The sequence below is a fragment of the Oryctolagus cuniculus genome, chromosome 6 (assembly GCF_051225735.1).
Source record: "Oryctolagus cuniculus isolate XC-2025 breed Fujian yellow rabbit chromosome 6, ASM5122573v1, whole genome shotgun sequence".
In the NCBI taxonomy this organism is placed as follows: Eukaryota; Metazoa; Chordata; class Mammalia; order Lagomorpha; family Leporidae; genus Oryctolagus; species Oryctolagus cuniculus.
This window is the reverse complement of record NC_142872.1, coordinates 30,933,791-30,950,813: the sequence shown is the minus strand read 5'-3', so window position 1 is coordinate 30,950,813 and position 17,023 is coordinate 30,933,791. Positions and strand designations below refer to the sequence as shown.

The 17,023-nt window shown below is 45.5% G+C and overlaps 1 protein-coding gene across 2 annotated transcripts in view; it reads right to left on the bottom strand.

Moving 5' to 3' along the window:
* The window catches only part of NDFIP1 (Nedd4 family interacting protein 1), a 57,579-nt gene that overhangs the window by 13,252 nt on the left and 27,304 nt on the right, over positions 1 to 17,023 (bottom strand). For both annotated transcript variants that reach the window (XM_002710273.6, XM_008255156.5), the window contains exons 2-5: positions 11,940 to 12,027; positions 9,189 to 9,319; positions 1,291 to 1,378; positions 365 to 489 (exon numbers count right to left, since the gene is read on the bottom strand). In XM_002710273.6, the coding sequence (XP_002710319.1) occupies positions 365 to 489; positions 1,291 to 1,378; positions 9,189 to 9,319; positions 11,940 to 12,027 (432 nt within the window). The remainder of the gene's footprint in view (positions 1 to 364; positions 490 to 1,290; positions 1,379 to 9,188; positions 9,320 to 11,939; positions 12,028 to 17,023) is intronic.

Genomic DNA, 17,023 nt, shown 5'->3' with positions numbered 1-17,023 from the left:
AAAATTTCAACAGAATTATTAAAAGAAATGTCTGCTTTTGATGAGAACTCAAAAAAGACATCTTACTTTTATTACAAATGAAAGTAACTTTAGAATGTACATATATATTATCATAGTATAAGCAGTACAAAGAAAGCAGCTGGTGAACAACTTGTAGGACAGACCACTATTCACTACATTTGACAACAAAACTTGTACGCATGAGCTACTTGCAACTGATTTTGGATCAACTTCATGAAACCAGAACAACAAACAGTCTTAAAATGCTGAGAAAACAAAAAAATGCAAACGGAAAATCAGACACTCAAAATCATTCTAATTTTTGTCTCTCTATAAAGTGTATCTTTTCTGCTGTACCACTTACCCTGACAATCAGGATCCACTTAATTAGAGAAAGACCAAATCCTGAAATGGCCCCATACCTTCCTGCAGCTGAGGTGGTCAGGCAAAAGGACAGGAAAAACCCTATCCAGTTAAAGAGGAATGCCACTGTAAAAGCAGAGGGGAAACCTTGTCAGACGTGGCCCTCAGTCAAAGCACAAGAGAACTACTTTTACCTGCCTCTCATTACAAGACTTCCCAAGCATAAAGGAGGGCCCACCCTCCAAAACTCACACCCCGCCCCCCCCAAACATCTAGCCTTCTGTCTACCCCAAATTCCAACAAGAAAACACCCTCTTCAAATACCAAGTTATATACTATCATGTCTACTGATAATCATTTTTAAGAATGCCTTACCATATGAAATGTTACCTACCTCCTGAGCATGTTACATACTTGAGTAAATAATGCCCTGAACTCTAAATCAGTGCCCTGGAATAATCTGATTCAAGTCACTCACCCTCACACTCTGATTTTTGGCAGCTTACAAAGCACTACATTTTGTTTATTTTTTTAATACAGAAAATAAAGAAAATGACTACTTACTCCAAGTGAGGCACACGAAAAAAAAAATACAAAATACTATCAAGGGAGAAAAGCTATGCTGACTTCCAGCTGTCAGAAGTGAGGACTTGCATTCAGCAGACAGAGGCACTCAATTCCTATCCTACATCTAACGAGCCCTACAGACCTGCAAAAACACAGTATCCTTCTAACTGTTTTACTTGTATTTTCTACAGATACTCATGGAAATAGATGATGAACAGCGATGCTAAGATAAAAGTGTACTAAACTCTAAATATCCCTATTAAAGGCACCAAATAAATATAGTGTATTAATCTATCAGCTCAACTGGTTATTTTAAATCAGTAAAATTCCGTGGGAGGTGGCGTGGCCTAATGTACTCACTGAAAAAAGTTAACATGAAGATTCCGTCATTTCCTATCCGCAGCTGGTCAGCATCATCAAAATCATCCCGACCAACAAAATCCTCCTCCTAAAGAAGAAAAAAGCAAATTCGTAAGAAATTATTCTTATGCAAAATAAAGACATCAAGGAAAAATTAAGAAACAGGCAAAGATGGGTACCATGGAGAAAATTTACTGCTTTGGCTTAATTCACAGTTGTGAGTACTCAAAGCCCAAGTATGGGGGCCGGCGCCGTGGCTCACTTGGCTAATCCTCCGCCTGAGGCGCCGGCATCTCATATGGGCGCCGGGTTCTAGTCCTGGTTGCTCCTCTTCTAGTCCAGCTCTCTGCTGAGGCCCAGGAGTGCAGTGGAGGATGGCCCAAGGGCTTGGGCCCCTGCATCCGCATGGGAGACCAGGAGGAAGCACCTGGCTCCTGGCTTCGGATCGGCGCGGTGTGCCAGCCGTAGTGGCCATTTGGGGGGTGAACCAATGGAAGGAAGACCTTTCTTTCTGTCTCTCTCTCTAACTCTGCCTGTCAAATAATAATAATAATAATAATAATAATAATAATAAAAGCCCAAATATGTTTAAGCTTTCATTTGTCATCCTAAGTAGAAGAGAAGAAACAAATCTTTTTCCCTAATAGTTTTCAAAATGAAGTTTTCATTTTATAACCTCAACTTTCAAAAAAAATATTTATTTATCTGAAAGGCAGAGCTACAGAGAAAGAGGGAGAGACAGACAGACATCTTCCTAAGGCTGATCGACTCCTCAAATGATGGCAACGCCTGGGACTGGGCCAGACTGAAACCAGAAGCCTGGAACTTCGTACAGGTCTCCCAAGAACTTGGATCATCTTCAGCTGCTTTCCCAGGAGCATTAGCAGAGAACTGGATCAGAAGTAGAACTGCCAGGACTCAAACCTGAGCCCATATGGGATGCCAGCATTGCAGGTGGCAACTTAATCTGCTGCATCAAAATGTTGACTCCTATAACTCAAAAATTTTTTTAACAGACACTTCAAAAATTGAAAGGTAGGGCTGGCGCTGTGGCGTAGTGGGTTAAAGCCCTGGCCTGAAGCACCAGCATCCTATGTGGGCACCGGTTTGAGTCCTAGCTGCTCCATTTCTGGTCCAGATCCCTGCTAATGCGCCTGGAAAAGCAAGTCTTTGGGACCTGCACCCCCATGAGAGATCAGGAAGAAGCTCTTGGCTCCTGACTCCAGCCGTTGCAGCAATTTAGGGGTGAACCAATGGATGGAAGATTTCTCTGTCTCTACCTCTCTCTGTAACTCTTTGAAATAAATAAATCTTAAAAAAAAAAAAAAGTTTCACCAGAACTATTCACTTTTCCTTTTTAAAAATACTATCTTAAGGGCTGGCGCCGCGGCTCACTAGCCAAATCCTCCGCCTAGCGGCGCCGTTACACCGGGTTCTAGTCCCGGTCGGGGCGCCGGATTCTGTCCCAGTTGCCCCTCTTCCAGGCCAGCCCTCTGCTGTGGCCAGGGGGTGCAGTGGAGGATGGCCCAGGTGCTTGGGCCCTGCACCCCATGGGAGACCAGGAAAAGCACCTGGCTCCTGGCTCCTGCCAGCGGATCAGCGCGGTGCGCCGGCCGGCAGCGCGCTGGCCGCGGCGGCCATTGGAGGGTGAACCAACGGCAAAGGAAGACCTTTCTCTCTGTCTCTCTCTCTCACTGTCCACTCTGCCTGTCAAAAAAAAAAAAAAAAAAAAAAAAAAAAAAAAAAAAAAAAACTATCTTAAGAAATAGCAGCTGGCACTGGCACTCCGGGTTCTAGTCCTGGTTGGGGTGCCAGATTCTGTTCCGGTTGCTCCTCTTCCAGTCCAGCTCTCTGCTATGGCCCGGGAGTGCAGTGGAGGATGGCCCAAGTGCTTGGACCCTGCACCTGCATGGGAGATCAGGAGAAGCACCTGGCTCCTGGCTTCGGATCAGGTGCGCTGGCCGTAGTGGCCATCCTGGGGGAGTGAACCAACAGAAGGAAGACCTTTCTCTCTGTCTCTCTCTTACTGTCTAATTCTGCCTGTCCAAAAAAAAAAAAAAAAAAAAAGAAAGAAAGAAAGAAAGAAAGAAAAAAAGAAACAGCAAAAATTACTTATACATTTGGCTTAAATTTCAGAATATCAGTACTCCAGGACCTATAAAGGAGAAAACCTCAACCAGCTCAAATGCTTTACGAGCCTGGCAAGGGGGAAAGGACGGCGTGACCGTGCTGCCCACTGCTCATCTCCTTGGCTTCTGTTTGTACAGACACAGAGGCCTGAAAGAGTCCTACCACCACCAACATCTATCATCTGTCTTCTCAGCGGTGCTGGTGTGTATTGCAACAGTTCAAATAACAAGATATACTTAAAAATAAAAGTGATACATTGGCACACAGTTCAAGCAGGGCTCCTCAATGAAAACAAGTATCTATTTTTGGGAAAATCAAAACAGCTACACAACAACTGGCTGGAAAGATCCATATGAACTTCCAGGGCAGTGGGACTAGAGAAGGGCCATGTGTCAGCAGCAGCTTCCTTTTCTAACTTCTAACTTCTCTAACACACTTCCCCTATTGTTTGAGATTTTTACAGAAACAACTTGTGTTGCTGTGGATTCATTCGGAGAGGAGGAGCTTGGTGGGGGCAAGAGGCGTGGAATCACCACACAGACCCCAGGAGCCAGGTGAAAGCAGGCCAGAGGTGAGCAGCCCACAGACTTGTTTATTTCAGTTGGTAGAGCAGCTTATATAGCCAAGGCAGCCAATCCGGTCAAGGGGCGGTTTATGCCCTGACCAATTACAGCCTGTTGCCAGGCAGTTTCTGAAGCCATCCAATCACAGCCTGTTGCCAGGCAGGCTCCGTTGTCAGTGGCCATCTTGGCATGGCCTTCTCATTCCACCACACACTTGTTTAATAATTTTTAAAATAATGGGCCTGGTATTGTGACACAGCAGATTAAGCCACTGTCTGCAATGCCAAAATCCAATAAGAGTGCCAGTTCAAGTCCTGGCTGCTCTACTTCAGATCCAGCTGCTAATGTGCCTGGGAAAGCAGCGCAGGATGACTCAAGTACTTGCGTTTCCACACTTTTGTGGGAGACCCAGATGGAATTCCAGACTCCTGACTTTGGCCTGGCCCAGTCCTGGCCATAGAAGCCATCTGGGGAATGAACCAGTGGGTAAAGATCTCCCTCTCTCTCTTCCCACTGACCCTAATTCTTCCTTTCAAATAAATAGTCTTTTTTTTTTTTTTTTCAGATTATCTTGTATTCTGACTTCACAGATTTTGCCAAATTACAAACTAATTCTGGTTTTTGCATAACTACTTAAAAAGATACACTACAGAAATATATGGAGGTAACTTCTACTTTAATATTGCAAACACCTTCTAACTTTCTTTCTGTCCTTGGTATCTCTTCTACCTTGATTCTTCCTACAAACTACTGGTAAGTTACTGTTTCCAAAACCTCAATCAAGTCCTTCTGTACTTCTGCTCAAAACCTCTGAAGGATTTTGTATGAACAACCTAGTAAATTTAATGCCTCAGCCTAGCTAGCATCCCAAGGATTCCTTCCACAAAGGACAGTCCTAGCCTCATCTTCCCATCTCTCTTTGCTCATGTGAACAAATTATCACATCCACAGGACTGCCCTGTATCTCACTGAATTCACATCAGCTGTCTGGGTGTGTTCCCTCTATAGTGCTCTTTTCTGTTGAAACTCTGGGCCACTTAAAAACCCCTCTTCCCCCTTGATCACCCAGTGAGAACAAACAGTTCTTGATGTTCACAGCTCTTGTGCAGCTTAGAAACAGATATATGTGAGCCTTTCACAACAGTTGGATTTTAAGTTCTTTGCCCTATATCAAATCAAATCTTTTCTTTTCTTTTTCTTTCTTTCTTTCTTTTTTTTTTTTTTTTTTTTTTTTTTTTAAGATTTGTTTGTTTATTGGAAAGGTAGAGTTACAGAAAGGCAGAGAAAAAGAGAGAGGTCTTCAATCTGTTGCTTCATGCCCCAAATGGCCTCAACAACCAGAGCTGGGCCGACTTAAAGCCAAAGGCCAGGAGATTCTTCTGGGTCTCCCCCATGGGTGCAAGGGCCCAAGGACTTGGGCCATCTTCCACTGCTTTCCCAGGCGCATTAGCAGGGAGCTGGATTGGAAGTGGAGCAGCCAGAATTCAAATCGGCGTCCATATGGGATCCTGCCACACAGGCAGCAGCTTTACCCTCTACGCCACAGCACCAGCCTGTATCAAAGCTTTCTACCTCTCTACTGCAAATACATGTGGGTACCTCAAAAGGTTCTTGGAAAACAAAATTAACAGAAAAATTTATTTTGGTGTAAAGAATTTTGAAATGCATACATAATTTTTTCATAATGCACATTTTCCATGAATTTTCTGAAGCACCCATGTATAGCACCATGCATAAAAAAGCATTCTGGCAAATCAGAACGAAGCTTCTTAGATGTCCTGCATTCCATATCACCCCTAGGTGGATCCCCTCTGGATTCCAGCTTCCTGCTAATGTTCACCCTGAGAGGCAGCAGGTGATGGCTCAATGATTAGGTCTCTGCCACCCATGTAGGAAATACGGACTAAGTTCCCAGTTCCTGGTTTCAGCCTGGCCCAGCCCCAGCTACTGCTGGCATCTGGGGACTAAAGAAGCAGATAGGAAATCTCTGTCTCTCTCTGTCTGCCTTTCAAAAAATAAAAATCTCTTACTCAACAATAGAGCCTGTAAGAGGTTCCTAAATATGTACACTTGTCAAATAGAAGAATTCCAAAGAGTTCTGTGATTAATCAAAGCAAATTCTCCACATTAGTCTATCCACCACATATCCCAAGAAGTCTAAAGTGTACAGAACATACAAGAAAGGACTCTGGAGTCCAGGAAATCCAGGTTTGGCTCTCAGCTTCTACTACCTATTAGCCATGTAACTTTGGGTAAATTACTCAACCCCTCTGGGACTCAATTCTTCTTTCCATAAAATGGAGATAACACATACTTGCTACTTTGTGAGGTTATAGTGAGAATTACAAACAACATACAAAGTCTATAAAAGCATCAGGCACAGTGCTAAGCATGTCATTTGCTTCTAACATGGCAGTTATATTATGACTCCTTTGTCCTTACACAGTAAATCCCATGAGAGGCCGGTGCCGCGGCTCAATAGGCTAATCCTCCACCTAGCGGCGCTGGCACACCGGGTTCTAGTCCCGGTCGGGGCACCGGATTCTGTCCTGGTTGCCCCTCTTCCAGGCCAGCTCTCTGCTGTGGCCCAGGAGTGCAGTGGAGGATGGCCCAAGTACTTGGGCCCTGCACCCCATGGGAGACCAGGAGAAGCACCTGGCTCCTGCCTTCAGATCAGCGCAGTGCACCGACCACAGCGTGCCGGCTGTGGCGGCCATTGGAGGGTGAACCAACGGCAAAAGGAAGACCTTTCTCTCTGTCTCTCTCTCTCACTGTCCACTCTGAAAAAAAAAAAAAATCCCATGAGAGGCTCTCTCTCCCTGACACCTACGAAAGTAATACATCATCAAAGCAGATCAGCCTAGACTAGGCTCATATACCATTCCTGACACCAGTTGTTTTCAAAGCTCCAAGACTCACAGGGAAGTTTGGTCTGTAAAGACTGTTATCTGAAAGCAAAGGGAACCACTAGGGCCTATTACACCACCATACTGCCCAGACTGGACTTCCGTTCTTGTCTTCAGTGTTCACCCCAGGGTCCTGTCAGGACTTCAGTCCCCTATCCCTGGGGACTGAACCCTGCTTCCATTCTCCCAGTATCTGGCCCAAGTCTTGCGTGCATCAACCTCAACCCTAATGAATGTTTTTGAAACCACATCTATTTCAGATATGACATCAAGAGTCAAGAGTGCTCAAAACCTCTACTATTCCATCAGATCTCAGCCCAACCTCCATCTAAACCCCCTACACCCCTACAAACGGCATCACCTAGATGGCTGGAGGCATGGGGTTCACCTTACCCATTGTTAAGGTCCCACTTGGAAGTTTAATTGTATTAAAGTCCACACAGTGTTCTCCCCTAGATCCCCTAGCAGCTGTCCACCTAACACCAATAAGCTAACTGCACGGAATCAAGGCAAATGTATTGCCTAAATCAACCATTCCAGGAGACTTCAGAAGGTGGTGGCAGTGGAAACACAGGAAAAGTGAACAGGCTTGACTAGTGATTTTCAGCTCATTTACTTTCTTTCTTTCCAAGATTGACTTATTTATTTGAAAAGCAAAGTTGCAGAGAGACAGAGAGAGGTCTTCCATCCACTGGTTCATTCCCCAGACGGCTGCAACCACCAGGGAGCTTCATCTGGCCCCCTCATTTTCATCTCTATGCCTCAGATTTTTTTTTTTTTTTTTTTGGACAGGCAGAATTAGACAGTGAGAGAGGGGGAGAGAGAGAGAGAGAGAGAGAGAGAGAGAGAGAGAGAGAGAAAGGTCTTCCCTCCATTGGTTCACTCCCCAAATGATTGTTGTGGCCGGCGCACTGCGCCAATCCAAAGCCAGGAGCCAGGTGCTTCCTCCTGGTCTCCCATGTGGGTGCAGGGCCCAAGCACTTGGGCCATCCTCCACTGCTTTCCCGGGCCACAGCAGAGAGCTGGACTGGAAGACGGCAACCGGGACGGAATCCGGCACGCAAACTGGGACTAGAACCCAGGGTGCCGGTGCCGCAGGCAGAGGACTAGCCAAGTGAGCCGTGGTGCTGGCCCAGAATTTTTTTTCCTTAAGATTTAGCCATTTCTAATCCTCCGCCTAGCGGCGCCGGCACACCGGGTTCTAGTCCCGGTTGGGGCGCCGGATTCTGTCCCGGTTGCCCCTCTTCCAGGCCAGCTCTCTGCTGTGGCCAGGGAGTGCAGTGGAGGATGGCCCAGGTGCTTGGGCCCTGCACCCCATGGGAGACCAGGAAAAGCACCTGGCTCCTGGCTCCTGCCAGCGGATCAGCGCGGTGCGCCGGCCGCAGCGCGCCGACCGCGGCGGCCATTGGAGGGTGAACCAACAGCAAAGGAAGACCTTTCTCTCTGTCTCTCTCACTGTCCACTCTGCCTGTCAAAAAAAAAAAAATAATAAATAATAAAAATAAATAAATAAATAAAAGATTTAGCCATTCATTTGAAAGGCAGAGTTAGAGAGAGGCAGAGGCAGAGAGAGAGAGAGGGACAGAGTCTTCCATCTGCTGGTTCACTCCCCAGATGGCCCCAATGGCTGGAGCTGCGCTGATCTTTAGAAGCCTGGAGCCAGGAGTTTCCTCTGGGTTTCCCATGTGGGTGCAGGGGCCCAAGGACTCGGGCCATCTTCTGCTGCTTTCTCAGGACATAGCAGAGAGTTGGATTGGAAGAGGAGCAGCCAGGACTCGAACCCATATGGGATGCCGACACTGCAGGCAGTGGCTCTACCCACTATGCCACGGCATTGGCCCCTACTTGTCTTTTAAAATTAAATGTATTGTTAATACGGCTGGCATTGTGGTGCCCCTATGATGACAGTGTTCCAAATGGGCACTGGTTAGAGTTCTGGCTGCTCCATTTCCAGTTCAGCTCCCTAATGCACCTGGGAAAGCAGTGGAAGATGGCCCAATGCCTGGGCCTCTGCACCCATATGGGAGACCTGGATGGAGTTCCAGGCTCTTGATTTCAGGCTGGCCCAGCCTTAGCTGTTGACGTCATCTGGGGCATGAACAAGCAGATGGAAGATCCATGGCTCTCCCTCTCTGTCATCTGCTTTTCAAGTAAATAAATAAATCTTAATAAATAAATAAATAAATAAATGTACTGTTACTAATCAATACAATTGTAAGAAAAGACTCAGATTTGGATAAAGAAAATAACATTAATTCCCATAAAGCAACTATCATGTGTCACGACAAATGGTACTTACTCTTCCAGGAACCAAAGGGATAGTAGCTTCAGCCTTGGTTCTCTCGGCTTCATCATAACTGGGCAGCGTTGTAGCCACATTATAAGATGGGGGCTTCGGAAACCCAGACTCATCTTTGTAGTCAAAATATGCTACAGAATAAAAAGGAAGTCACAATTAACTGATAAATAATTGATCTGAAGGAATAAAAGGACTTTCACTAACTGACAAACAAAACTCAGTCATAAGAGAACATACACAATAACTGAACCAAAAGACATTCATAAGTGACTTTAAGAGCCTGGGGATCATATTTAAATTCCTCCACTTCTCAGTTATTTAAAATCCAGGTTAATTTTCTTCTCTCATCCAAGCTTTTTTTGAAATAACTGTTTTGATCATCATGTGGTATGCTTTCGAAAGGCACTTAAGATTAAAAATGGAATAAGGAAAACATTTAAGCTAAAAATATTTTGCGTGTGTGTGCAGTGTGATTCATGGCCTTCTATACACAAACATGAAAATCGCCTTTAAGAAAAAAAATTCAAGATTAAAAATCATTTCTCACGGGTTTGTTCGGTTCTTTCATAATATTTACTTTATTTGAAAGGCACATGACAGGGGTGGCCGGCACTGTGGCATAGCGGGTAAAGCCACTGCCTGCAGTGCCGGCATCTCATATGGATGCTGGTTCAAATCCTGGCTGCTCCACTTCCAATCCAGCTCTCTGCTATGACCTGGGAAAGCAGCAGAAGATGACCCAAATCCTTGGGTCCCTGCACCCTCGTGGGAGATCCAGAGAAAGCTCCTGGCTCCCGGCTTCGGATCAGCATAGCTCTGGCCACTGCAGCTGTCTGGGGAGTGAACCAGCAGATGGAAGACGTCTCTTTCTCTCTCTGCCTCTGCCTCTTTGTAACTCTGCCTTCAAAAAAATAAATATTTTTTAAAAAAGTAAATCTTAAAAAAAAAAAAAGGCATATGACAGAGAGAGAGAGAAAGAGAAATCTTCCATTTTCTTGTTTATTTCCCATATGGCCATGTGTGCGGCTGGGCCAGACTGAAGTCAGGAGTCCAGAACTCCATCCAGGTCTCCTATGTGGGTGGCTGGGGTCTCTTTGTATATCTTCCACCGCTTTTTAGGTACATTTAGTAGGGAACTAAATCAGAATGCAATACAGTCTGGACTTGAATCAGCACCCTGGTGTAGACTGCTGGGGTCACAGGTACAGACTGAACCTTCTATGCCACAAAACTGGCCCCGGCACTTCACTTTAAAAATTTTTTCTAGGGGCCGGTGCCGTGGCTCACTTGGCTAATCCTCCACCTGCGGCGCCAGCATCCCATATGGGTGCCGGGTTCAGTCCCGGTTGCTCCTCTTCCAGTCCAGCTCTCTGCTGTGGCCCGGGAGGGCAGTGGAGGATGGCCCAAGGGCTTGGGCCCCTGCATCCGCATGGGAGACCAGGAGGAAGCAACTGGCTCCTGGCTTTGGATCCGCGAAGCACTGGCCATGGCGGCCATTTGGGGAGTGAACCAACAGAAGGAAGACGTTTTTCTCTGTCTCTCTCTCTCTCACTGTCTAAAACTCTACCTGTCAAGTAAAAAAAAAAAAAAAAAAAAAAAACCTCAAAGATTTATTTTATTCATATGAAAAGCAGAGTTACAGAAAGAGAGAGAGGCTTCCCATCCACTGGTTCACTCCCCAAATGACTACAATGGCCAGAATTGGGCCAGGCCGAAACCAGGAGCCAGGAGCTTCTTCTGGGTCTCCCATGTAGGTGTGGGGGCCCAAGGATTTGGGTCATCTTCTGCTGCTTTCCCAGGCACATTAGTAGGGAGCTGGATGGGAAGTGGAGCAGCTAGGACTCAAACTAGTGCCCATATAGGCTGCCAGTGTTGCAGGCAGAGGCTTAACCTGTTACCCCACAATGCAGGCCCCATCTCTGCTTGTTCTTTGATTATTGTTACCCTGTATTGTTTCCTATGATGTACATAAGGGAATTTAGTTATGGAACAATTACTTATCTCTATAAAAATCTTCCTTTCCCTTTTCCCCTCCTCCATTTCTCTTGAAAGAGAGAAAGAGAAAAAAAGACACATCTGACCATAGGCTTCGGCCTTGCCCAGACCTAGCTGTTATTGGCATTTGGGGAGTGAACCAGTGGCTAGAAGACCTCTCTGTCTTTCAAACAAATAAAGAATTTACTAGTATAAATGACATTCAACATACAGATTGAGTATTCCTTATCCAAAATGCTTGGAACTAGCAGTTTTTATACCTTGGAGTTTTCAAATTCTGGAAGATTTGCATAGATTACCAATTAAACATTCCTAATCACAAAATACAAAATCTAAAATGTTAAAAAATCAGAAGCTTTTTAAGCATCATGCCAGCATTTCAGATTTTTGGGTTAGGGATACTCATCCTGTACTATATCCAGGTCAAAGATACCAGGATCACCAAGAGCAAAAAACAGCTACTGAGGAAATTATAAACAACAAAAATCAAGTGATCGCTCAGTTCCCATTTCTTTTATATTAACAGTCTGTTAAGATGCAACTGAGCTCTACTCTTATCAAAACCTAAAATGAAATGGCGTTTTATCTATTTTTCAAAACAGTACTGTGAGGTTTTTCCCCCCACATTGAGCTACAAACTAAAAATAAGGCCAAAGAAAACCTAAGCAAAGCCGATGCACAGGCGAACAGGAGCAAACACAGGCCGGGAGCAAGTGCTGTTGAAGCAGTGCCGCCATCACCTCGTCCGTGACCTACCTGCACTCTCCGCAGAGATGCTGCTGTAAGGGGGAGGAGCATCACCAGCAGCCTGCTCAGGCTCTCCAGGCTCTTCCTCATTCTGCAGCTAAACAAAAAGGCCAGCTTTAAGTGCAAGGGTAAAGCCAATTAGCAAGACGAGCACCTGAAAACCGGAATAACCTTTCTGGAAAGCTATCTGGAAATGTGTTTTGAAAGTCTTAAAAATGTACAAATAATCTACTCCTAGGAAGTGACTAAAAACAGGAAGAAGCACCAACGAAAAAAATGTAGTATAAACGTTATTACAGTCAAAATTAGGAAGAATCTAAAGTCTATTTATAAGTCACTTAATAAGCTACAGCACATCTCACAAAGGATTTCTAAGCAGCCACCCACCCACCCACACCCATACCCCCTTCCCACACACACACACACACACAAAATAAAAAAATTTGCTGTCTCTGCCTTTCAAATAAAATTTTAAAATATTTATTTTATGCATTTATTTATTTGAAAGACAGAGGGACAGAGTAAGACAGAGAGATCTTTCATCTGCTGGCCCACTCCCCAAACAGCTACAGTAGCCGGGCCTGGGCTATATCAAAGCCAGGAGCCAAGAATTCCACTCTGATTTCCCAAGTAGGTGGCAGAGGCCCAAGTACTTTATGTTGCTCTAAAAAAAGATATACAGGGATCATCATTGTGGCGTAACAGGTTAAGCCACTGCCTGCAGTTCCGGCATCCCCTATCAACACCGGTTCGAGTCACGGCTGCTCCACTTCAGATCCAGCTTCCTGCTAATGGCTGTGAAAGCAACAGAAGATGACCCAAGTACACAGGCACCCATGTGAGAGACCCAGATGAACCTCCTGGTGTCTGGCTTCAGGCTGGACCCAACCCAGACTGTTGTGGCTGTTTAGGGAGTGAATGCAGTGGATGGTAGATCTCTCTCTCTTTCCCTTTCTTTCTCTCCATCTCCCCCTCTCTCTTTCTGTAACTCTGCATTTCAAATAATAAAAAAATTCCTCATTTTAGGGTATTAAGAGGTGGGACCCTCTGGAATCTTTAAGCAGTGATTAGGTCATGAGAAACTCTGCTCTCATGAATGGATTAACCTGGGGATTAAGAGATTATTGGGTTAATGAGTTATCTAGAGAGTGGGTATGTTACAAAAGCCAGTTTGGCTCTGTCTCTCAGATGGGCATCTCTCAGCATGTGATGCCCTGCACAACCTCGGGACTCTGCAAGAAGACCCTCATGAGCCTCCAGAACCATGAGCTAAATATAGCTTTTTATTTGTGAAAATGCTCTCAAAATGCCTTTTTTTTTTTTTTCCAAAATACAGAAAGACAGAGATGGAGATCTTCCATCTGCCAGTTCACTCCCAAATGCTCACAAGAGCCAAGGCTGAGCCAGGTGCTGGGAACGCCACCCAGGTCTCCCATGTAGGTGGCAGGGGCCCAAGTACTTTGAGCCACCAACCACTGCCTCCCAGTGTGTACACTAGCAGGAAGCTGGAATTCAATCCCAGGCACTCTAATATGGGATGAAGGCATCTCAAACACTGTCTTAACTGCTGTGTCAAATGCCTGTGCCTGAATAAAGTTTTATTCTTGATAAATTACTCAGTCTGTGGTCTTGGTTCTAGCAATGGAAAACAGATGAATACCACCATTATGTTCATTCTGAGCATAGAAGTTAAAGTAACTGAGGTGGTTATGAAAATAAAATTCTGGGGCCGGTGCTGTGGCATAGCGGGCAACCTGCAGTACCGGCACCCTATATTTGCGCTGGTTTGGGACCCACCTGCTCCACTTCCAATCCAGCTGTCTCCCAGGCTATGGCCTGGGAAAGCAGTAGAAGATGGCCCAAGTCCTTGGGCCCCTGCACCCACATAGGAGACCCGAAGGAAGTTCCTGGCTCCTGGCTTTGGATTGGCGCAGCTCTGGCCATGCGGCCATCTGGGGAGTGAACCAGCAGATGGAACGTATCTTTCTCTTTCCTTTTCTCTCTCTTTCTTTGCCTCTCTGTAACTCTTTCAAATAAATCTTTAAAAAACGAAAGAAAGAAAGAAAACTCTGCCTAATATTTCACGTAGCCTCTGTCAATACAGCTCCTTCTTCCCTATCTCAGCAACTTCGTCACCGGCCCAATCTCCAGTTATTGTAAACAACACACTGAAAGTGCACCTGCCTGCTGCTGCCAGTCTGACGATTGACGCAAGTCATTCTCACAGAACAAAGAAGTTTCACTGCATTTCCCCAGCGTGACAACAGAGTACTTTCATTTAAAAGATGAAATGGCTATCACTGGGAGTGGATCTGTAAAGTAGTAACACAATTACTGATGTAACTGACATGGGGTCTGGTCTGGCTTCAGCACCAACATGATATACAGTGCCAAAGAAGGCACTTGTAAAATACAGACCACCTCTAAGTCATACTGCTACAAAGGACTTAAGTGAATTGACACAGAAATACCAGAGCCTGAGGCGTCATAACACGAAGTACAGCTCTCTAATCCATTCAATAGTGACCAATCATTTCCATATCCCATTCCTAACCAATACTATGCAAAACCAAACAACAAAACTTCTCTGATTAATACTGCAAGGCATTCACTGTGAAGTGAATTCTTGTGCCAAATTTTAATCCTCTACCATGTGGACTTTTTTTTTTTTAACTCCAGCAACCTAATGTTAAAGGTACTCATGAAATACTGATGTTAAAACCTCCGGTAAGTGTTTCTTTTAAACAAAGGCACTTGGGCAAAATAATTACAGTAAAGCCAAATATTTCTGGGACCCTAAAGCAGTGAATTATTTAGAGAAAGGTTCCTGGGACCAGGGTTGACCTGAAATATTGAAATTTTCACTTTAACATGAGCTGCAGCGTTAGACAGGATATTCTCAGATCTCTCACATCTTCTCATTCTCTTGTGCCATGGGAAGGTCCCAAAAAGCGATTAGAGTTGGCAGCAGTAACAGAGACTTTTCAAGAACACTGCCTTAAACTACACAGCCAGTAAAGTCTTTTATTTTACCCTACCTTGGTGTTTCTAACCAGTTTTATATTTCCTGCGCTTGGTCAAAGTAATCACATTTTGTCTACGTAATTTAGGCTTCAGAGAGGAAGCATGCAACCCTAGTACAGAAGTCCAAAGAATAAAGAGGGAAAAAAGTCTTATTTGCCAGTATCTGTAAGAAGGACTGCTGGTCTCCTAGCAACCTGAAAATGAAGAACAAAGAAATTCCAAAGGTCTCAAAAATTCCAATATTCTCTTTGGTGAGGAAAAAAAGAAACCTTCCAGGTGAAGTTTTTGGCTCCAACAAAACAGCTTAGGAGTCCCCCATCCCATTATCAGTGTTTGGCTTGAGTCCTAGTTCCATTTCTGATCCAGCTTCCTATTACTACTAGCACACCCCGGAAGCCAGCTAGTGACGGCTCATGTACTTGAGTTCCTGCCAGCCACATGGGAGGCCTGAAGTAAGTTTCAGGCTCCCAGCTTTGCACTAGCCCAGGCCTGGTTGTTACGGCCATTTGGAGAATGAACCAGTATATGGAAGATCTGTCTCTCTGCCTTTCATATAAATATCATATAAATATTTTTTTTTTTGACAGGCAGAGTGGACAGTGAGAGAAAGAGACAGAGAGAAAGGTCTTCCTTTCCCGTTGGTTCACCCTCCAATGGCTGCTGCAGCCGGTGCGCTGTGGTCAGCACACCGCGCTGATCCGAAGGCAGGAGCCAGGTGCTTCTCCTGGTCTCCCATGTGGGTGCAGGGCCCAAGCACTTGGGCCATCCTCCACTGCACTCCTGGGCCACAGCAGAGAGCTGGACAGGAAGAGGGGCAACTGGGACAGAATCCGGTGCCCCGACCGGGACTAGAACCCGGTGTGCCGGCGCCGCAAGGTGGAGGATTAGCCTAGTGAGCTGCAGCACCAGCCCATATAAATAAAATTTTAAAAATAACAATTCATAATTCTAGACATCATGTATTTTCAAATTAAAAAAGGAAAAGCAAGACAATTTAAAAACACCTATTATGACTGAGGGCTCCACACAGCAGAATGATCCAATCCTCCCTGTCTCCCTGTGCAGTCTTCCCATTCCAGCCCATTTCCATAATTTGGTATTAAGATTCAGCACCATCAATAAAGCTGTTTAAATGCTCAGGAGAAAAAGATAATCACCTCCCAAATGAGGGATTTAGTGAGGGCAATCTAGGTGCCTAACTTGCTGAGCAGCAGAACCCCTGAAGGTACATGTTTTTTTGTTTTTGTTCTTGTTTTTGTTTTCTGACAGGCAGAGTAGACAGTGAGAGAGAGAGACAGAGAGAAAGGTCTTCCTTTCCCGTTGGTTCACCCTCCAATGGCTGCTGCAGCCGGTGCGCTGTGGTCAGCACACCGCGCTGATCCGAAGGCAGGAGCCAGGTGCTTCTCCTGGTCTCCCATGTGGGTGCAGGGCCCAAGCACTTGGGCCATCCTCCACTGCACTCCTGGGCCACAGCAGAGAGCTGGCCTGGAAGAGGGGCAACCAGGACAGAATCCGGTTCCCCGACCGGGACTAGAACCCGGTGTGCCGGTGCCGCAAGGCGGAGGATTAGCCTGTTGAGCCATGACGCCGGCCGGTACATGTTTTTACATACCAGAGCACCAAGTCTGGCACTCACTAACCGGGTCAGAGAGCATTAGAACTAGAGTGGCTATAAAACCGGTTACCTGGTTCACAAGTGCACTTTGTTTTGATTTTAAAATTTCTTTATTTCAAAGTCAAGAGTTACATAGAGAGGAAAAGACAAAGAAAGATCCTCCATCCGCTGGTTCATTCCGCAGTCGGCCAAATTGGCTGGGGTTGGGTCAGGTGAAAGTCAGGAGCCAGGAACTTCTTCCTATCTCCCACATGGGTGCAGGGCCTAGGCACTTGGACCATCCTCCACTGTTCTCCCGGGCACTGATATCAGTAGGGAGCTGGATTGGAAGTAGATTAGCTGAGACAGGAACCGGTGCCGATATGGGATGCCAGTGATGTAGAAGGTGGTTTACCTGCTATGCCACAACACTAGCACCTCAAATGCACTCTGAAGAGTTCCCTCTTTTGTCCCT